Source organism: Oncorhynchus mykiss, chromosome 19 (genome assembly GCF_013265735.2).
Source record: "Oncorhynchus mykiss isolate Arlee chromosome 19, USDA_OmykA_1.1, whole genome shotgun sequence".
NCBI classification, from domain to species: domain Eukaryota; kingdom Metazoa; phylum Chordata; class Actinopteri; order Salmoniformes; family Salmonidae; genus Oncorhynchus; species Oncorhynchus mykiss.
This window is the reverse complement of record NC_048583.1, coordinates 1,122,594-1,145,959: the sequence shown is the minus strand read 5'-3', so window position 1 is coordinate 1,145,959 and position 23,366 is coordinate 1,122,594. Positions and strand designations below refer to the sequence as shown.

The window sequence follows — 23,366 nt, the reverse complement described above, 5'->3', positions numbered from 1 at the left end:
TCAGTGTGTGTGGCAACTTCCCCCCTGCACCGCCGGTCACAGAGTGCAAGACATAAGTGTCTCTCCATTTGAAGGCTGGGGGTGCTGTAAACTTAGTCAGGATATATGTAGGGTATATGTGAATGTATCCAAAATTGTGACCCTGTGACCCACACATACATCATATAGCATGATATAGAGTCATATTGTGTAGTATATTATCACTTTAGTTGAATCATATGTTTAAAACTAATGATCACTGTGGGAAACAAACATGTTCAGATTAGGAACTAAGACTGGTTCAAGTCACGTGGGGACCAGTTTCCCCTTCACTGTGGTTGAAAGTTTAAAAAATAGTGTCACTACAGTAAATCACACATACGCAGGACAGTGCAGGGAGAAGACACAGCTACAGACGTATATTAGAGTTGAGGTTAGAAGTAGAAGTTACTGTATTTGAGCACAAGTGTGTTAAGATGTCAGAGGGAGTTTATGAAAACTCAGATGGATTTGAAGGCGATGAGCGTGATGTAATGAAGAACACAGACATTGATGGCCAATTATATGGCAACGTAGGAGCCTTCAAACCCAGTCCAAGAGATGGAGTTGTTGCTTCAGGTAAGATTGCATGGACACACACACACACACACATAAGCACACACACACATTGAACAGGTGATATTACCCTGTATTGCTATAGCTTAATTTGTCCCAATCTTGGATGATACAGTAAAACACATTACCAAAGATTACTTTACTTACTTTAACAATTTGTGGTTTAGTGCATTTTCAGTGGTGGAAGAGACCCTCTGGAATTGCTGCAGTGTGTCTGGGGCTGCTGTGTGTTCTCTTATTGGCTGGGATCATCGGCCTGGCTGTCTACTGTAAGTTTAGTATGTTGTCACTGAGACTTAAGTAGCCTACTTAATCATCAATGGTGAGGAAATTACATTTTTAATGAACTCTTCCATTTTACAGATGGAGTCATTGGTCATCACTACTCAACAGAGAGAGACCAGCTACAGGCCAGTTACAACAACATGACTGAAGAGAGAAACCAGCTACAGACCAGTTACAACACCCTGACCAAAGAGAGAGACCAGCTACAGACCAGTTACAACAACATGGCTGAAGAGAGAAACCAGCTAAAGACCAGTTACAACACCCTGACCAAAGAGAGAGACCAGCTACAGACCAGTTACAACAACATGGCTGAAGAGAGAAACCAGCTAAAGACCAGTTACAACACCCTGACCAAAGAGAGAGACCAGCTACAGACCAGTTACAACAACATGACTGAAGAGAGAAACCAGCTACAGACCAGTTACAACACCCTGACCAAAGAGAGAGACCAGCTACAGACCAGTTACAACAACATGGCTGAAGAGAGAAACCAGCTAAAGACCAGTTACAACACCCTGACCAAAGAGAGAGACCAGCTACAGACCAGTTACAACAACATGGCTGAAGAGAGAAACCAGCTAAAGACCAGTTACAACACCCTGACCAAAGAGAGAGACCAGCTACAGACCAGTTGCAACAACATGACTGAAGAGAGAAACCAGCTAAAGACCAGTTACAACAACATGAATGAAGAGAGAGACCAGCTACAGATCAGGGTTAGGTTCTATGGTGGGTGGAGTTCATTTATTTCATTTAGTACATAGAAGAGATATATTTGTTGACTTTTGAATGCCTGCTGTTCTGTTGTGTTTATCTCAGAGAAACCCTGTCTAGCTGGATGGTGGAAGTTTGGCACCAGCTGTTATTATGTCTCCTCCACAATGAACTCACCGGGGGCCGGTCAGAAGGAGTGCAGAACAATGGAAGGAGAGTTGGTTGTTATAAACAGCAGAGAAGAACAGGTAATAGATAATACATTATTAATACTACAATACTACAGTTTATTTATTATCATCTACTTCTCTGATTAGTATTCAACATGTATAACCAACTGCATTGCAAATGTTTATATCACTGTTTTAAAATACATTTCCTCTCAGAAACGAAAGTTTGCATGAAATTATATAAACTCAGCAAAAAAAGAAAAGTCCTCTCACTGTCAACTGTGTTTATTTTCAGCAAACTTAACATCTGTAAATAATTATTTCTATGAACATAACAAGATTCAACAACTGAGACATAAACTGAACAAGTTCCACAGACATGTGACTAACAGAAATTGAATAATACATCCCTGAACAAAGGGGGGCGGGGGGTCAAAATCAAAAGTAACAGTCAGTATCTGGTGTGGCCACCAGCTTCATTAACTTCTTATGGCTGAAGGGGCAGTATTGAGTAGCGTGGATGAAAGGTGCACAGAGGTGCCCATATTAAACTGCCTGCTCCTCAGTCCCAGTTGCTAAAATATGCATATTATTATTCATATTGGATAGAAAACACTCTGAAGTTTCTAAAACTGTTTGAATGATGTATGTGAGTATAAAATAATTCATATGGCAGGCAAAAACCTGAGAAAAAAATCCAAACAGGAAGTGGGAATTATGAGTCTGGTCGATTTTTAACCTCTTGGATTTAGGGGGCGCTATTTTAATTTTTGGATGAAAAACGTTCCCGTTTTAAACAAGATATTTTGTCACGAAAAGATGCTTGAATATGCATATAATTGACAGCTTTGGAAAGAAGACACTCTTACGTTTCCAAAACTGCAAAGATATTGTCTGTGAATGCCACAGAACTGATGTTACAGGCGAAACCCAGATAAAAATCCAACCAGGAAGTGCCGCATTTTTTTAAACCGCCTCATGCCAATGACTCCTTATATGGCTGTGAATGAGCTACGAATGAGCTTACGTTTTCCACGTATTCCCCAAGGTGCTACAGCATTGCAACGTCTTTTTAGGCATTTCCATTGAAGACTGGGTGTAAGGGACCATATATGGCAAGACATGGTGTCTCCTGATAATCTTGCGTAAAATACTGAGGTAGCCATTTTTCCAATCGCTTCTTTTGAGAAACCAATTGCCTCGACGGATATATTATCGAATATATATGTTAAAAACACCTTGAGGATGGATCCTAAACAACGTTTGCCGTGTTTCTGTCGATATTATGGAGTTCATTTTGAAAAAAGTTTGGCGTTGTCATGGTAGCATTTTCCGGTCGATTTCTCAGCCAAGCATGATGAACAAATGGGAGCTATTTCACCTACAAAAATGTTTTTGGAAAAAAGGAACATTTGCTATCTAACTGGGAGTCTCCTGAGTGAAAGCATCCGAAGTTCTTCAAAGGTAAATGATTTAATTTGGTTGCTTTTCTTATTTTCGTGAAAATGTTGCCTGCTGCCAGCAGAGCTAGCATAGCATTATGCCATGATAAACTTACACAAATGCTTGTCTAGCGTTGGTTGTAACGCATATTATGAAAATCTGAGATGACAGTGTTGTTGACAAAAGGCTAAGCTTGTGTTTGAATATATTTATTTCATTTCATTTGCGATTTTCATTTACAGTGGGGCAAAAAAGTATTTAGTCAGCCACCAATTGTGCAAGTTCTCCCACTTAAAAAGATGAGAGAGGCCTGTAATTTTCATCATAGGTACACTTCAACTATGAGAAACAAAATGAGAAAAAAAAACAGAAAATAACATTGAAGGATTTTTTATGATTTTATTTTCAAATTATGGTGGAAAATAAGTATTTGGTCACCTACAAACAAGCAATATTTCTGGCACTCACAGACCTGTCTCTTCTTCTTTAAGAGGCTCCTCTGTCCTCCACTCGTTACCTGTATTAATGGCACCTGTTTGAACTTGTTATCAGTATAAAAGACACCTGTCCACAACCTCAAACACTAACACTCCAAACTCCACTATGGCCAAGACCAAAGAGCTGTCAAAGGACACCAGAAACAAAATTGTAGACCTGCACCAGGCTGGGAAGACTGAATCTGCAATAGGTAAGCAGCTTGGTTTGAATAAATCAACTGTGGGAGCAATTATTAGGAAATGGAAGACATACAAGACCACTGATAATCTCCCTCGATCTGGGGCTCCACGCAAGATCTCACCCCGTGTGGTCATAATGACGGTGAGCAAAAATCCCAGACCCACACGGAGGGACCTAGTGAATGACCTGCAGAGAGCTGGGACCAAAGTAACAAAGCCTACCATCAGTAACACACTACGCCGCCAGGGACTTTCAGCATAACAATGATCCCAAAGACACCGCCCAGGCAACGAAGGAGTGGCTTCGTAAGAAGCATTTCAAGGTCCTGGAGTGGCCTAGCTAGTCTCCAGATCTCAACCCCATAGAAAATCTTTGGAGGGAGTTGAAAGTCTGTGTTGCCCAGCAACAGCCCCAAAACATCACTGCTCTAGAGGAGATCTGCATGGAGGAATGGGCCAAAATACCAGCAACAGTGTGTGAAAACCTTATGAAGACTTACAGAAAACGTTGATCTCTGTCATTGCCAACAAAGGGTATATAACAAAGTATTGAGATAAACGTTTGTTATTGACCAAATACTTATTTTCCACCATCATTTGCAAATAAATTCATTAAAAATCCTACAATGTGATTTTCTGGATTTTTTTTTCTAATTTTGTCTGTCATAGTTGAAGTGTACCTATGATGAGTGTACCTCTCTCATCTTTTTAAGTGGGAGAACTTGCACAATTGGTGGCTGACTAAATACTTTTTTGCACCACTGTATAGGAAAAGTTACTAGGGGTATTTATGTCCGCTGCGTTATGCTAATGTGTTTGAGGCTATGATTACGCTCCCGGATACGGGATTGCTCGTCGCAAGAGGTTTTAACCAAGATCCTATTGAAATCACAGCGAGATATGGAGGAGTTTGCACTTCCTATGGGTTCCACTAGATGTCAACCATCTGTAGAACTTTGTCTGATGCCTCTACTATGAAGGGGTGCCGAATGAGAGGACAATTAGTCAGGTCTGCCATGAGCTGACCATGCTCTAACCATGCACGTTCACATGAGAGGGAGCTCTGTTCCATCGCTCATCTGAAGTCAATGTAATTCTCCAGTTGGAACGTTATTCAAGATTTATATTAAAAACATTCTAAAGATTGATTCAATCCATCGTTTGACATGTTTCTACTGACTGTTACGGAACGTTTGGACATTTCATCAGCTTTTAGTGAACACGCTTCGTGACTTTGGATTTGTTTCCCAAACGCGCTAACAAAAGTAGCTATTTGGACATAAAGGATGGACATTACCGAACAAAACAAATATTTCTTGTGGGAGTCCTGGGAGTGCATTCCGACGAAGATCAGCAAAGGTAAGTGAAGATTTATAATGTTTTTTATGAGTTTTGTTGACTGCACAATTTGGCGGGTAACTGTATGGCTTCCTTTTGTGGCTGAACGCTGTTCTCAGATTATTGAATATTGTGTTTTGCCGTAAAGCTTTTTGAAATCTGACACAGCGGTTGCATTAAGAACAAGTGTGTCTTTAATTCTATGTAAAACATGTATCTTTCATCAAAGTTTATGATGAGTATTTATGTTATTTGACGTGGCTCTCTGCAATTTCTCAGGATATTTTGGAGGCATTTCTGGTGGGATTAACAACAAGATTGATTAAAATGGTATGAGATACATGTATGTTTGAGGAATTTTAATTGAGAGATTTCTGTTGTTTGAATTTGGCGCCCTGCACTTTCACTGGCTGTTGTCATATCGATCCCGTTACCAGGATTTCAGCCATAAGAAGTTAAGATCTGCAGCGCATCTTCTCCTCATGGACTGCACCAGATTTGCCAGTTTTTGCTGTGAGATGTTACCCCACTCTTCCACCAAGGCACCTGCAAGTTCCCGGACATTTCTGGGGGGAATGGCCCTAGCCCTCACCCTCTGATCCAACAGGTCCCAGATGTGCTCAATGGGTTAGAGATCCGGGCTCTTTGGCAGAACACAGACATTCTTGTTTTGAGGGAAATTACGCACAGAACGAGACGCATGTGTCACGCCCTGACCTTAGACAGCCTTTTTATTTCTCTATTTGGTTAAGTCAGGGTGTGATTTGGGGTTGGCATTTAAGTGTGTATATGTCTTTTTTGGCCGGGTATGGTTCCCAATCAGAGGCAACTGACTATCGTTGTCTCTGATTGGGGATCATACTTAGGCAGCCCTTTTTCCCACCTTCAGTTGTGGGATCTTGTTTTCTGTATAGGTTCTTAGCCTTACAGAACTGTGCGCATTCGTTTTTTTGTCTTTGCTATTTTGTTTTGGTGTCATCAATAAAAAGACGATGTACGCCTACAACGCTGTGCCTTGACCCACTCCTTCTACAAACGAGAGCCGTAACAGAAGATCCCACCACCAAAAGACCAAGCAGCGTGCCCCGGAGTGGAGGACATCATGGACATAGGAGGAGGTAATGGCAGGGCATGAGAGCCTGCCGTGGAAACAGGCGGAAGGAGCGAGTGGCGATAGCAGGAGTCACGGCAAGGAAAGAAGCAAGAGAGGCAACCTCCCCCAAAATTTGGAGGGGGGCACACGGGTTGGCGAGCAAAGCGAGCGGAAGGAACGGAACTAAGGGGTGAACGAGAACCAACTCCCATGAGGAGTTGGTCACAGTTCAAGTGCCACATTTTCCGATTCTGTGCACCGTGCATTCAGTGCGCATCCACAGCCCGGTGCGGCCTGTGCCAGCTCCCTGCACTTGCCGTGCTACAGGGGTATTCAGCCAGGATGCGTTGTGCCAGCTCTGCGCTCCAGACCTCCATTGCGCCTCCACAGCCCAGTATATCGTACGCCGGTTATACGCACTATGCCTCCAGTGTGCCTTCTTAGCCCAGTGCGTCCTGTGCCAGCTCTCCACACTCACCGAGCTAAAGTGGGTATCCAGCCAGGACGCGTTGTGGCAGCTCCACGTACCAGGCTGCCAGTACGTCTCCTCACTCCTGTGGTCGCTGGGGAGGAGGTGCTAGTGGACGACACAGTGCTGCTATTCAAGGAGAGGCGGTGGTGGGACCCGGTAGGGACCAAGACGGCATTAGACGGGACCTTTCAATGGCTGAAGGGTAAAAAAGGAAGAGGCCACATTTCTTAAACTCTTCCACCACAGAGCGCATGTCCTTGCAGCGCTGGGACGGGTAACGTAATACTCTGGCAAATTCTGATTTGTTTACCATATAGGAGTGGTCAACATGGCTGAGGTCTCCAGCTACCTTGTAGAACTCAGCCTTTAAAGAGCCAGACTATGCCACGTCCAGAGGCTACAGGGCATAGGTGCAGTGTGGTGGAAGAAAAATAAGTCTTCCCTTAGTGCTGCCGCCATCACCTCCGGGGTCAACGTGTATCTTGTGCTCATCGAAGAGAAGAGGGAGAGGGCGCTCTTTCACTGTATGCTTATTGAAGTACTCAGACCACTTCCTGAACAGGTCCCCGTCAAAGTAGCCACTGTTTGACCGTCCATACAAGGCTTGGGAGGGGCCTCCCAACGTGTTGTGGCAGCAGGGGAAACACTTGGGGTAGATGATAAACGGGGGGGACGTCATCTCTCTCTCTGTCTCGTCCTCTCTCTCTGAAGCAGGCCAGCTCGGTGATGTGTTCCTCGGTCCGCAGTGCCTGCTGGAACACGCGTTTCGCACCCCGGGGGGCCAGCACTTTGTGCCTGCTCTGACTGCTACTAAACCCAGACTCGTCACACTTATAGATTTGTGTGGGTTTCTCCCTCAACCCACTCTCCTCCAAGTGCTTCTCATAAGAAGTGAAGATGTTGTCCATGGACGGACGTGTGGCACACTCAGCTCTCACCCTGTCCAGGGTGTCCAGCCTCCTCATGCTCAGGTTCTTGTGCCTCCTCCTGATAATTTCCCAACACCTCTTCCCCGGTAGTGGGATTGTCTTTCCTGGGTGCTGAAACCTGGAAGAGAATAGAATGAAAATTCTCCATCCTGGATGAACACATTGAGAACAGTCAGTCCACCATTCTACATACATTAACACATAGAACACTAGATACCTTCTGATTTCATCAGCCTCTATCTGGTGAAGGGGAACCCACGGCTGGCACAGTCGATTCAATACTGCTCCAGAGAATGTTCATCCTCGGTGCAAGCAATGTGGGTGGTCCAATGTGGATGGTCCCCTCTGACCACCATGGGTGACCCGAGCGGGGGTCTGCCGAGCTGCACCATGAACTTTGGTAGATAAGAAAATTAAACTGTTACATCATGGGTGTCAAACTCTGGCCCGTGGGCCAAATTTGGCCCACGGGGTAATTATATTTGGCCCGCGAGACAATACCAAATTACTACTAGAGCTGGCCCGCCGGTATTATACAGCGCATTCACCACTAATACTACGAATCCCATAATGCTCTGCTGTTTTCGCGCGCCAATCAGGACAGGACCCAGAAACGCTCTCTCCTCTGTGACAGTAGTCATAGCAACATAGACGCTACAACTGCCAGCGAGCTAACCCTTCCCAAAAATGGCGAAAAGAAAGGCAGAAAACAGGAGCTTTCTGGACAAGTGGGAGGCAGAATATCTGTTTACATATGTAAAAGACAAACCTGTTTGTCTTGTTTGTGGAGTCAATGTGGCTGTAAGTAAGGAGTACAACATTAGACGACACTATGAAACGAAACACCATGACAAATACAAGGACCTGGACATGACTCAAAGGAGCCAGAAAGTAGAGGAGATGAAAAGAAGTTTGGTTTCACAACAGAATATGTTTAAAAAAGCCACATCACAAAGCGAGGCTGCTGTAAAGGCTAGTTATATAGTGGCAGCAGAGATCGCAAAATCAGCCCGGCCCTTTAATGAGGGAGAGTTCATGAAAAAGTGCATGATGAAGGTTTGTGACCTCGTATGCCCAGAGAAAAAAACAAGCATTTTCAAACGTGAGCCTGAGCAGGAACACAGTAGCTGATCGCACATGTGATCTTGCCACCAATCTGTATGACCAGCTGATGGAAAAGGGAAAAGATGTTGTTGCGTTCTCCCTCGCTGTGGATGAGAGCTGCGACGCATCTGATACTGCTCAGCTGTCAGTCTTCATCCGTGGAGTGGACTCAAATCTGTGTGTTACGGAGGAGCTATTAGGATTCAAATCAATGCATGGCACAACCACAGGAAAGGAAATCTTTGAGGAGGTTTCCAAATGTGTAACTGAAATAAAGCTGCCGTGGGATAAACTCGTTGGATTAACGACAGATGGTGCGCCAGCGATGTGCGGTAAAAAGAGTGGGCTGGTGGGCATGGTTCGGGAGAAGATGCGGGAAGAGAACTGTGCAGGTGAGCTAACTGTTTACCATTGCATCATACATCAGGAAGCACTGTGTGCCAAAGCCCTAAAGATGGAACATGTTATGACCACAGTAACACAGGTAGTTAACTTTATAAGAGCCAAAGGTCTAAATCACCGCCAGTTTAAATCTTTTCTGGAGGAGTGTGGTTCGGAATACGCAGACGTGCCGTATCACACAGAGGTGAGATGGCTAAGCAGAGGAAAAGTACTGAACAGATGTTTCGAGCTGCGTGAGGAAATATGTCAATTCCTGGAAACCAAAGGGAAGGATACAGCAGAGCTCCGGGAGCAAAAGTTCCTGTGTGAGCTGGCCTTTCTCTGTGACATCTCGAGCCATCTCGATGCGCTGAACCTGCAGCTTCAGGGGCGGGGGCGCATCATCACAGACATGTACGCTGCAGTGAGGGCCTTCAAAACTAAACTGTGCCTGTGGGAGAATCAGATGCTGCAAGGAAACCCTTGCCATTTTCCCTGCTGCCAATCCATAAAAGCGCAGATCTCTACCGCCGTGTTCCCATGCGCACAGTTTGCTGAAAAACTCAGTGTTCTCGCCGCTGAGTTTAGCCGGCGATTTGCCGACTTCGATGCCCAGAAATGCAAGTTTGAACTGCTTAGTAATCCCTTCGCAGTTGATGTGGAAAATGCACCAACCAACATCCAAATGGAGCTGATTGAACTCCAGTGCAACGACACGCTGAAGTCAAAGTATGATGCTGTGGGCGCCGCACAGTTTCCACGGTTCATCCCTGACACAATGCCTCAGCTCCGCACCCAAGCTGCTCAGATGCTCTCCATGTTCGGCAGCACTTATCTATGCGAGCAACTTTTCTCCTCGATGAAGATGACCAAAACAACTCACAGTCTGACTGATGAACATCTTCGCTCGATACTGAGGATTTCTTCAGCTCAGAGCTTGAGCCCAGACATTGATGAACTAGCATCCAAGAAGAGATGCCAGGTATCTGGCTTGGGCACATCAGATTAGACCAGTGTGCAATAATTAACGTTTTCTTTATGCACTTTTTCTTGCTACAAGGCATGGGCTTGAATGGTTGATTGATTTATTATCATTTTATTTGTAAAATTATTAGCCAGTGGAAAAAGTTTATTTTGGTATTTAAATCAGGAGGCTGCAAATAGAAAAGAGGCATACAATTTTTATTTAAATTGTATTTATTTAATAAATGAATGCCATTGATGTGTTTTTTCATTTGAAATTCGATTTTGCATGTCTCCACTATTAAATTATATATTGTATGGTAATAAGCAATGCTTGTTCCATATTCAATGTTAAAGCAAAACTTGTTTGGGTCCATATTAAAAGGTTAATTTGTTCAATGTTGGCCCGTGACTTTGTTCAGGTTTTACATTTTGGCCCACTGGGTATTTGAGTTTGACACCCCTGTGTTACATGGAGATAAAATTAACATACACATGGTTATCTCCTAAAAACAATAGATGTCTAAACTTGCCAGTCTGACAGATAGTCATCCCTGCATGGAACATGTCCACCTGACTCCACTGCTTCCTCTTGTCGTCCTCCATGCTGTGTTGGGAACGTAGCTAAATAACTTGGCAGCCTGACAGATAGTCATCCCTGCATGGAACATGTCCACCTGACTCCACTGCTTCCTCTTGTCGTCCTCCATGCTGTGTTGGGAACGTAGCTAAATAACTTGGCATAATATACACATTCTAGAAAAATAACTCCATCTTAATATGTATAAACATCTACAATTCATAACTAAGGCATTGAAAGGTGACAGTGAAAGGTTTCACAATAACTGAAAGTGTACCCACCTTTGTTGTTATCTGAAATAAAAATGATTTTATATTGATACATACATTGTAACATTTGACAAAATACTGCCTCTATGTAGGTGTTGTAAGATGAAACAGCCAACAGTGATAGGTGTCAAAAAGTTAATGGTTCAAAGTAGAAATGACCCCGTCAGACGACTCAAATTTTGACAAGGTAAAGCTTGACAACTTTCAGCTGTTTTTGTGGTTACTTTTTTTGGTTACTAAGCAGTTTTATCAACGTTTAGTGACCAATCTAGCAATATTAGCAATGCCGGTGGCTATATTTCAGAGATAAAAAGTTGGATATTAAATTATGTGAGGTCTGTTGCGCAGTCAAATTTTACAACATACAGTGTCTCCCTCAAAAAAAAACATAATAATAATAATATATATATATACACTATAGTACTTTTTTTTTTTTTTTATAGTATATATAGTACTTTTTTGAAAACTCTCATAAGCTAACTCAAATTCCAAAAATTGTAATGAAAATCAGTGGTCAGGCAGCTAGAAGGGTGTATTTAGTCGCAAAACTTACCGTTATCTTCTTCGAGTCCATTTAAGTTTTGAGCTCGAGGTGTCTGATATTGGGGGGAAATTGGGGGGAAATTAGCGACAGTACAGTACTACTACTATTTCTGCTATTATGCCATTACTATTATACTACTACTATCATGATATTTTGGGTATGTGTAGTTTTACTTTCTACTTACAGCGGTGGAAAAAGTACTGAATTGTCAAAGTAAAGATACCTTAATAGACAATGACCGAAGTAAAAGTGAAAGTCACCCAGTAAAATACAACTTCAGTAACAGTCTAAAAGTATTTGATTTTAAATATACTTAAGAATCAAAAGTAAAAGTCTAAATAATTTCAAATTCCTTATAAAGCAAACCGAACAGCATAATGTTCTTGTTTTTTTTTATTTACGGAAAGCCACATGGGCATGCTCCAACACCCAGACAAAAATGACAAACAAAGCATGTGTTTAGTGAGTCTGCCAAATCAAAGGCAGTAGGGATGGCCAGGGATGTCCTCTTGATAAGTGTGTGAATCAGACAAATTTCTTGTCCTGCTAAGCATTCAAAACGTAACGTTATATTATAGATATTCTTTAATGAATTTAAGAAGAATGTCTGGATTGGTGCTTATTTTAATGAAGAAGGAATCTGGAAGTGGGTTGACAGCACACCATTTACAACTACGTGAGTGATTGACAGTTCTGAATTTCTTAATACTATCTGTTTCTCTGTTGTTGCAATGAACATTTCTACAATCCTGTAATCTCATCCCCATCTCTCTCTCTCTCTCTCTCTCTAATGGTAGCAATTAAGCCTGGTGACGAGGTTAACGGACTGATTCTCTATGATGTTTTAGACGATTTTCAACTCTGATTCACTGTGTGGTTTATAGGTATTGGATGGAAGGGGAACCTAATAACATCAATGGCACGGTGGCTTGTGTTGAGATCTCACAGACAGCAACAGACCCATTGAAGAGTTGGAAGGCCGGACCATGTGTTCCAAAACACTGGGTCTGTGAGAAACCAATCACACCGTAATTATTGGTTATCCCTGTGATAGGTTTAAGATGATTTTGTATCTCTCTTTCTCTCTCTCTCTTGTTGTTTACTGGTAAGTGACAATGTCTAGTAGTTAATATGTTCATAATCATGATGAATGGTTAAGAGATGATGTCTAGTAGTTATCATGTTGATGGTCATGCTGAATGGTTAACCATTCATTATGACCATCAACATGATAACTACTAGACATCATCACTTAACCATTCATCATGACCATCAACCTGATAACTACTAGACATCATCACTAAACCATTCATCATGACCATCAACATGATAACTACTAGACATCATCACTTAACCATTCATCATGACCATCAACATGATAACTACTAGACATCATCACTAAACCATTCATCATGACCATCAACATGATAACTACTAGACATCATCTCTTAACCATTCAGCATGACCATCAACATGATAACTTCTAGACATCATCTCTTAACCATCCAGCATGACCATCAACATGATAACTACTAGCCATCATCACTTATCATCACTAACCCTAACCCTAACCCACTATCGCCCCCCCCCAAAAGATATTTTTTTAAATATTTAACTTTCACACATTAACAAGTCCAATACAGCAAATGAAAGATAAACATCTTGTTAATCTGCCCATTGTGTCCAATTTTAAAATGTTTTACAGCGAAAACACAACATATATTTACGTTAGATCACCACCAAATCCAAAAAAACACAAACGCAGAATTAGAGATAAAATGAATCACTAACCTTTGATAACCTTCATCAGATGACACTCATATGACATCATGTCACACAATACATTTATGTTTTGTTCGATAATATGCATATTCATATCCACAAATCTGGGTTTACATTGGCGCCATGTTCAGAAATGCCTCCAAAATATCCAGAGTAATTACAGAGAGCTACGTCAGATAACAGAAATACTCATCATAAACTTTGACGAAAGATACATGTTTTACATATAATTAAAGATACACTGGTTCTTAATGGAACCCCTGTGTCATATTTTTTTTAAACGTTACGAAAAAAGCCTACCATGCAATAATCTGAGACAGCGCTCAGTAAAGTAAATATATATCTCCGCCATGAGTCAGCAGAAATACGAAATTACATCATAAATATTCCCTTACCTTTGATGATCTTTCATCAGAATGCAGTGCAAGGAGTCCTAGTTCAACAATAAATTGTTGTTTTGTTCCATAATGTCCACTACTAGTGTCCAATTAGCTACTTTTGCTTGCAGGTTTAGCTCACATGTCCAAAAGCTGGCGCTGGTCCAGGCGTACTTGGACGAAAACTTAAAAATATATATTCCAGGTCGAATAAACTGGTCAAACTAAGTAGAGAATCAATCTTCAGGATGCTATTATCATACATATCCAATAACGTTCCAACCGGAACATTCGTTTTTGTCTACAGAGTAATGGGACGCAGGCGATATCATGACTACTGCGCGTAACCAGGAACTGGCATTCTGCCAGACCAGTGACTCAAATAGCTGCCATCAGGTCCCACATCACACTAGCGGCTCTATTCCACGTTCTACTGACTGTTGACATCTAGTGGAAGGCGTGGGAAGTGCGAACACAACCATATCTTATTTGGATGTGAATAGGCGATGAGTTGAAAACCAGAATTTCCACTTCCTGTTTGGAAGTTTGCCTACCCTTATACTCACAGACATAATTCAAACAGTTTTAGAAACTTCAGAGTGTTTTCTATCCAATAGTAATAAAAATATGCATGTATTAGCATATGGGACAGAGTAGGATGCAGTTCACTATGGGCACGCAATTCATCCAAAGTGAAAATGCTGTTCCCTATCCCTAACAGGCTTTAGTTATCATGTTAATAGTCATGATGAATGGTTAAGTGATGTCTCGTAGTTATCATTTTGATGGTCATGCTGAATGGTTATGTGGTTATTATTAGTAGTTATTATGTTGATGGTCATGATGAGTGGTTAAGTGATGATGTCTAGTAGTTATTATGTTGATAATCATGATGAATGGTTAAGTGATGTCTCGTATTTATCATTTTGATGGTCATGCTGAATGGTTATGTGGTTATTATTAGTAGTTATCATGTTGATGGTCATGATGAATGGTTAAGTGATGATGTCTAGTAGTTATCATGTTAATTGTCATGATGAATGGTTAAGTGATGATGTCCAGTAGTTATCATGTTGATGGTCATGATGAATGGTTAAGTGATGATGTCTAGTAGTTATCATGTTGATGGTCATGATGAATGGTTAAGTGATGATGTCTAGTAGTTATCATGTTGATGGTCATGATGAATGGTTAAGTGATGATGTCTAGTAGTTATCATGTTGATGGTTATGATGAATGGTTAGGTGATGATGGCTAGTATACTCAGAAAAAAGAAACGTCCCCTTTTCAGGACCCTATCTGTCAAAGATCAAATCCAAATAACTTCAGATCTTCATTCTAAAGGGTTTAAACACTGTTTCCCATGCTTGTTCAATTAACCATTATTAATGAAAATGCACATGTGGAACGGTCGTTAAGATACTAACAGCTTACAGATTGCAGGCAATTAAGGTCACAGTTATGAAAACTTAGGACACTAAAGAGGCCTTTCTACTGACTGAAAAACACCAAAAGAAATATGGTCCCTGCTCATCTGTGTGAATGTGCCTTATGCATGCTACAAGCAGGCATGAGGACTGCAGATGTGACCAGGGCAATATATTGCAATGTCCGTACTGTGAGATGTTTAAGACAGCGCTACAGGGAGACAGGACAAACAGCTGATTGTCCTCGCCGTGCCACACCTGCACAGGATCGGTACATCTGAACATCACACCTGCAGGACAGATACAGGATGGCAACAATAACTGCCCGAGTTACACCAGGAACGCACAATTCCTACATCAGTGCTCAGACTGTCCGCAATAGGCTGAGAGAGGCTGGACTGAGAGCTTGTAGGCCTGTTGTAAGGCAGGTCCTCTCCAGACATCATCGGCAATAACATCCCTTATGGGCACAAACCCACCGTCGCTGGACCAGACAGGACTGGCAAAAAGTGCTCTTCACTGACGAGTCACTTTTTGTTCTCACCAGGGGTGATGATCGGATTCGCGTTTATCGTCGAAGGAATTAGCGTACACCGAGGCCTGTACTCTGGAGCAGGATCGATTTGGAGGTGGAGGGTCTGGGGTGGTATGTCACAGCATCATTGGACTGAGCTTGTTGTCAGTGCAGGCAATCTCAACGCTGTGCGTTACATGGAAGATATCCTCCTCCCTCCCTCATGTACCTTTCCTGCAGGCTCATCCTGACATGACCCTCCAGCATGACATAGCCAACAGCCATACTGCTCGTTCTGTGCGTGATTTCCTACAAGACAGGAATGTCAGTGTTCTGCCATGGCCAGCGAAGAGCCCGGATCGCAATCCCATTGAGCATGTCTGGGACCTGTTGGATCGGAGGGTTAGGGCTAGGGCCATTCCCACCAGAAAGGTCTGGGAATTTGCAGGTGCCTTGGTGGAAGAGTGAGGTAACATCTCACAGCAAGAACTGGAAAATCTGGTGCAGTCCTTGAGGAGATACACTGCAGTACTTAATGCAGCTGGTGACCACACCAGATACTGACTGTTACTTTTGATTTTGACTCCCCCTTTTTTCAGGGATACTTTATTCCATTTCTGTTAGTCACATGTCTGTGGAACTTGTTCGGTTTATGTCTCAGTTGTTGAATCTTATGTTCATACAAATATTTACACATTTTAAGTTTGCTGAAAATAATCGCAGTTGATGAGAGGACGTTTCTTTTTTTGCTGAGTTTAGTTATCATGTCATTCAGTCATGCTGAATGGTTAAGTGATGATGTCTAGTAGTTATCATGTTGAAGGTTGGAAACAGTGCTGAGTGGTTAAGTGATGATGTCTAGTAGTTATCATGTTGATGGTTGGATACAGTGCTGAAATGTAAGTGATAATTGAGATATCAACTTACCACAGAGGTAAAATAGTGGTATTACAGACTTGCCAACTGCTTTTTCTCAATGAATCCGTCCTCCTCGCATCCTTCCCCCTCTGCTCCTCAAAACACATTGGATAATATGGTCCAAGAGGAGTGACCCTGGACTTTCTCCTCTAATAGTGTTGTGAAGGAGGAGAGGAGAGGAGACAGGAGGAGAGAAATCTAGGAAAGACTAATTAATATAGAGCCTTAGTGTCAGAGAGACATAGAGAAGAAGAAAATTAAGAGAATAAAAACACAAAAACTAAAACATTGAATTGTTTTAATTTAGAGGATCGTATGTAGACATGCAATCAGTAAAATGCTTATATTCATAGTTTTAATTAGTATGTAAGTCTCTCTGGATGAGGGCTTCTGCTAAATGACGAAAATGTAAATTTAATGTAATTTGCCATAGGCTTATGCTAGTTTATTATTCATATCTTGATATTTTTTTTTGGATGTTAAATTGTTAGCATAAATGGCTTTTATCATAACAACAAAGTAAAGTAATAAAGGAACAATGTTCTTTAACCAGCTTCCTGATTGAATGTGATTGAATTGTTAAAACAGTGTCATCTGCTGTTGGACACACACAGAAAGCAGAACAGTACTGAGAGGGTCCGCCCGAATGAATGCATGAGCACACACAAGTCTGAAGTTCCCTTTTTACAACCTCTGAGAAAGATGCAAACATCGATTCATAGGTCATGATAGTTTATAATGGAGGAAACCATCTTGTCCATGAGAGTCTCAGCTTTCAATAGAGTGGTTCTAATAGTTTATAATGGAGGAAACCATCGTGTTCTTTAGAGAGTCTCAGCTTTCAATAGAGTGGTTCTAATAGTTTATAATGGAGGAACTATCGTGTTCATTAGAGAGTCTCAGCTTTCAATAGAGTGGTTCTAATAGTTTATAATGAAGGAAACTATCGTGTTCTTTAGAGAGTCTCAGCTTTCAATAGAGTGGTTCTAATAGTTTATAATGGAGGAAACTATCGTGTTCTTTAGAGAGTCTCAGCTTTCAATAGAGTGGTTCTAATAGTTTATAATGAAGGAAACTATCGTGTTCTTTAGAGAGTCTCAGCTTTCAATAGAGTGGTTCTAATAGTTTATAATGGAGGAAACTATCGTGTTCTTTAGAGAGTCTCAGCTTTCAATAGAGTGGTTCTAATAGTTTATAATGGAGGAACTATCGTGTTCATTAGAGAGTCTCAGCTTTCAATATTGTGGTTATAATAGTTGATAGGTGTTTTTGCGAGAAGACCAATTTGCAACCCATAACGGGACCTCAGTTTGAAGGCTGGGGTGTCAAAGCCTCAGTAATGCTATGTGATCTATGTGCAAATTCACTGAGTCCAATATTTTATCTAATACATACCCACACACTCATCATGGTGTATATCTGCTGTTGTGTCTCTTCCTGGAGGTTGCTGTCTGCTCAAACCACCGGTTAAGGTGTGAAGTTCTCCCTACACATGTAACACTACGTTCTCAGACCCAACAGACTGATAAACTAAAGCAGCTGTTTAACAGGATATACAACATAATATACTGTCTGTTGTACTGTGTGCAGATACATAAAGTACCAAAGTATATTTTAAGGTAGTAATTAGAATTAGCCTTTATATGGAGCAGTCTGAGGAGATTTATGCTAATGTAGATTTTGCCAGAATAACAACTTATCCCTCAACGTAGCCAAGACTAAGGAGATGATTGTGGACTACAGGACAAGGAAGACTGAACACGCCCCCATTCTCATCGATGGGGCTGTAGTGGAGCAGGTTGAGAGCTTCAAGTTCCTTGGTGTCCACATCAACAACAAACTAGAATGGTCCAAACACACCAAGACAGTCGTGAAGAGGGCACAAAGCCTATTCCCCCCCAAGGAAACTAAACAGATCTGGCATGGGTCCTGAGATCCTCAAAAGGTTCTACAGCTGCAACATCGAGAGCATCCTGACTGGTTGCATCACTGCCTGGTACGGCAATTGCAAGGCCTCTGACCGCAAGGCACTTCAGAGGGTAGTACGTACGGGCCAGGACATCACTGTGGTTAAGCTGCCTGCCTTCCAGGACCTCTACACCAGGTGGTGTCAGAGGAAGGCCCTAAAAATTGTTAAAGTCCCCAGCCACCCCAGTCATTGACTGTTCTCTCTACTACTGCTTGGCAAACGGTACCAGAGTACCAAGTCTAGGACAAAAAGGCTTCTCAACAGTTTTTACCCCCAAGCCATAAGATTCCTGAACAGGTAATCAAATGGCTACCCGGACTATTTGCATTGTGTGCCCCCCAAACTCTCTTTTTACGCTGCTGCTACTCTCTGTGTATCACATATGCATAGTCACTTGTACTATACATTCATGTACATACTACCTCAATTGGGCTGACCAACCAGTGCTCCCGCACATTGGCTAACCGGGCTATCTGCATTGTGTTCCGCCGCCCACCAATCCTGACAACCCCTCTTTTACGCTACTGCTACTCTCTGTTCATCATATAGTCACTTTAACCATATCTACATGTACATACTACCTCAATCAGCCTGATTAACCGGTGTCTGTATGTAGCCTCGCTACTTTTTTAGCCTCGCTACTGTATATAGTCTGTCTTTTTACTGTTGTTTTATTTCTTTACTTACCTATTGTTCACCAAACACCTTTTTTGCGCTATTGGTTAAGTAAGCATTTCACAACGGTTGTATTTGGCGCACGTGACAAATACACTTTCATTTGATTTGAGGAAAAGCTGTGGACAGGATACTGTGAACTGGAGCATAAACAACCTGAATCTCAGAACACTGGTAAATACATCGTAGTCATGGAGACACACACATGGAAATCTAAACCAATAGTTATTATTCTTGCAATGCCACACAAACAATTTAGCTTATGTTAATGTGATGAGGTTGGCTGATGCCCCATGCTCCAAGGCTTCAAAATAAACTAACAAACAGATTGTTAATATTCAAAAGCAGAATACAAATGATCTTCCAAATGAAGGTACCTTACTTCACAAGGAAAACTTTTGAAATGACGTACTTATGGAAATGAATACATCAAATGCTAAATACTACAGCTCCTAAATGAAACGTTGTTCCTTTAAGACGAGAATTTAAATGATCTGAAATGTTTGAGGCTCTGTATTTCAGGATGTAAAGTAACTGCAGAAACGTACATTGTTATGTTTATAAAGTCCTACGTAACTCGCCACTGTGTATTTCCAACCTGGTCTCAGAGCATTTCGTATTATACGGTACGCAAATCTGAGACACCCATTTAGTATGACATGTTACCTTTCACATGGTATGCATCAGTTTGTGGATGCCCATCATCCAATGTGTATGATATGTTATGAATTACAATGTGTCTGATCTGTTAAGAATTACAATGTGTAAATATGTTATGAACTACAATTTACATGAAATGTTACGAATTTGCTAAACATATGATGTGTTCTGAATTCTACTAACATTAGCTAGCTGACTAACATTAGGAAGGTGAGGGGTTAACTGTCACTGGCCACTATATTTCCTGTTCATGTGTGAAGCTGTATCTTTAACGAGTCAAGTCCCCCTCAACAGGAAGAGAGATGGGGTGAGAAAACACCACTTTGAATACAGCTATTCTTCCACCATTTACAGATGAAACAACAGAGATGCTTCATCATAGATTATATGAGTCAAATTATATTTTACACTCAAATCAAATTTAGACATTCATTGATGGCGATGGGAGACAAAGTGAAATGTTGTATTAAAGGGTTACTTCAGGATTTTGGCCCTTTATCTACTTCCCCAGAGACAGATGAGTTTATGGGTGACATTTTTATGGCTGTATCCAGTATGAAGGAAGTTATCTGAATGTCTTTAACCCTGTAGGTACTGGTATTAACCATGATATCTGACTGTTGTTTAACCCTGTAGGAACTGGTATTAACCATGATATCTGACTGTTTTTAACCCTGTAGGTACTGGTATTAACCATGCTATCTGACTGTTTTTAACCCTGTAGGTACTGGTATTAACCATGATATCTGACTGTTTTTTAACCCTGTAGATACTGGTATTAACCGTGATATCTGACTGTTTTTAACCCTGTAGGTACTGGTATTAACCATGATATCTGACTGTTTTTAACCCTGTAGGTACTGGTATTAACCATGAAATCTGACTGTTGTTAACCCTGTAGGTACTGGTATTAACTATGATATCTAACTGTTTTTAACCCTGTAGGTACTGGTATTAACCATGATATCTGACTGTTTTTAACCCTGTAGGTACTGGTATTAACCATGATATCTGACTGTTTTTAACCCTGTAGGTACTGGTATTAACCATGATATCTGACTGTTGTTAACCCTGTAGATACCGGTATTAACCATGATATCTGACTGTTTTTAACCCTGTAGGTACTGGTATTAACCATGGTATCTGACTGTTTTTTAACCCTGTAGGTACTGGTATTAACCATGATAGCTGACTGTTTTAACCCTGTAGGTACTGGTATTAACCATGATATCTGACTGTTGTTAACCCTGTAGGTACTGGTATTAACCATGATATCTGACTGTTGTTTAACCCTGTAGGTACTGGTATTAACCATGATATCTGACTGTTTTTAACCCTGTAGGTACTGGTATTAACCATGATATCTGACTGTTTTTAACCCTGTAGGTACTGGTATTAACCATGATATCTGATTGTTTTAACCCTGTAGGTACTGGTATTAACCATGATAGCTGACTGTTTTTAACCCGAATCCAGGTGGTGAGTCACATATAGTCAATATAATATGTAACAGCCTCAAGATAATTCAGAAGTTTCCGTAACTCCCCCTTTCATCTTTCTGCTGATTTGGACCCTCTGTTTACTCCCAAATATACATCAACATGTTCAGGAGGTCCAGGACTACAAACATGGGTCATTATAATGTCCAGACAATAGATGTGAGACTACAAACTGTTCCAAGTGGATATTGAGGATGGGTAGTCTTAACCAGTGAGGATGAGATGACAACAGAAACCAACCTCTACATTTACATTTGAGTCATTTAGCAGATGCTCTTATCCAGAGAGACGTACAGGACCAATTCGGGTGCCTTGCTCAAGAGCACATCGACAGATTTTTTTATGTAGTCGGCTCGCATTTTAAAGAAGCAGCAAACTTTCGCTTACTGGCCCAACGATCTTAACTTCTAGGCTACCTGCCGCCCTCTCTCTTAATGAACCTGATTGTTCAAGGAGGTTTTGATTGACAGCTTGTTGAACGACTTAAAATAACCACATCATTTCCCTCTTTTGGGACCATTATAGGGGAACAACTGTCAAATATGAGCATCTGATATTGTGCTTATATGTAACTTGACAACAAATATTGACTGTCAAAGATTTTTAAGTAGCATCCTTTGATACCCTTTGATATCTCTATTACACTCATTGATTGGTGATACAGTCCCCTCCTATACAGTGTATGTAATGGTGGTTTGGTACTGTTGAGAATGTCATCACCAGGCCTAAATTGGAGCATGTAAATATCTGTAGAATATATTTGAATTGAGAAATATTTGAATGCACAAAGTCAAATGTACTAAGTTCAAGTTGTATCTGATGATGTGTGAAACATAACTACTGGTCCACAGGAAGCTACAATGTCGCGACTCCTTCCGAAGTTGGTTCCCCTTCCTGTTCGGGTGGCGCTCGGCGGTCGTCGTCACCGGCCTACTAGCCGCCACTGACTTTTCCCTCCCCCTCCTTATTTGTTTATTGGTTACACCTGTTTTTAGTTAGGGTGATTAGTAGGGCTTTATTACCCAGCAGGCCCGCCTGTTGGGTGTGCGGGATTGTTTTGTGTACTGTTTGTACATGCGTGTATGTCACGGTTCGTGGTAGTTGTATTTTTCGGAACTATTTTGTTCCCCTTGTGTGTTGGGGCATTCGGTTGGAGTGTGCATGCATGTGTACGTGTACATATGTGTGCGTGCTTGTGCGTGCATGTGTGTGTGAGGGTGTGTGTGTAGGTTTGAGACAGAGAGACTGTGTGTGTGTGTGTGAAAGAGAGAGAGAGAGAGAGAGAGAATGAATTAGGAAATTGTGTGCACTGTAGGCTACTGTATGTGTTACAGTATGTTGTCATGGTGATGTTAAACCACTTTTTCACAAATGCAGTTGAGTTTCCTGTCACATGACAAGTCATTCCATGCATCTAGAGAACTCTGTTCATTACGTATCTCAACACAGACCGCCTTACCATATTCTGGTTTGCCAGCACAATTATCAGCCTGATGTGGTGTAGACCGGTATCTACAGGGTTAAAAACAGTCAGATATCATGGTTAATACCAGTACCTACAGGGTTAATAACAGTCAGATATCATGGTTAGTACCAGTACCTACAGGGTTAATAACAGTCAGATATCATGGTTAATACCAGTACCTACAGGGTTAAAAACAGTCAGATATCATGGTTAATACCAGTACCTACAGGGTTCACAACAGTCAGATATCATGGTTAATACCAGTACCTACAGGGTTAATAACAGTCAGATATCATGGTTAATACCAGTACCTACAGGGTTAATAACAGTCAGATATCATGGTTAATACCAGTACCTGCCATATGAGTTATGTTATACTCACAGACATCATTCAAACAGTTTTAGAAACTTCAGAGTGTTTCTATCCAAATCTACTAATAATACAGTTTACTCTGGGCACGGTTTTCATCCGAACGTGAAAATACTGCCCCCTAGCCCAAAGAGGTTATGGAGAAGTTTAT

At 41.4% G+C, this 23,366-nt stretch overlaps 1 protein-coding gene across 1 annotated transcript; it reads left to right on the top strand.

The window, feature by feature from the left end:
• Positions 1 to 357: 357 nt before the first annotated feature.
• On the top strand, positions 358 to 7,159 carry LOC118941530. The gene is made up of 6 exons (XM_036955456.1): positions 358 to 597; positions 762 to 863; positions 958 to 1,611; positions 1,702 to 1,844; positions 6,817 to 6,991; positions 7,107 to 7,159. The coding sequence occupies exons 1-6, from the start codon at positions 456 to 458 to the stop codon at positions 7,157 to 7,159; spliced, it is 1,269 nt and encodes a 422-aa protein (XP_036811351.1). The 5' UTR covers positions 358 to 455.
• Positions 7,160 to 23,366: the final 16,207 nt, after the last annotated feature.

Excerpts from the sequence above, each read along its gene's own strand:
- LOC118941530 (XM_036955456.1), top strand. The coding sequence starts at position 456 with ATGTCAGAGGGAGTTTATGAAAACTCAGATGGATTTGAAGGCGATGAG. Across the intron at positions 598-761 it reads AGATGGAGTTGTTGCTTCAG|TGCATTTTCAGTGGTGGAAG; the intron begins GTAAGATTGCAT and ends TTTGTGGTTTAG. Across the intron at positions 864-957 it reads CATCGGCCTGGCTGTCTACT|ATGGAGTCATTGGTCATCAC; the intron begins GTAAGTTTAGTA and ends TCCATTTTACAG.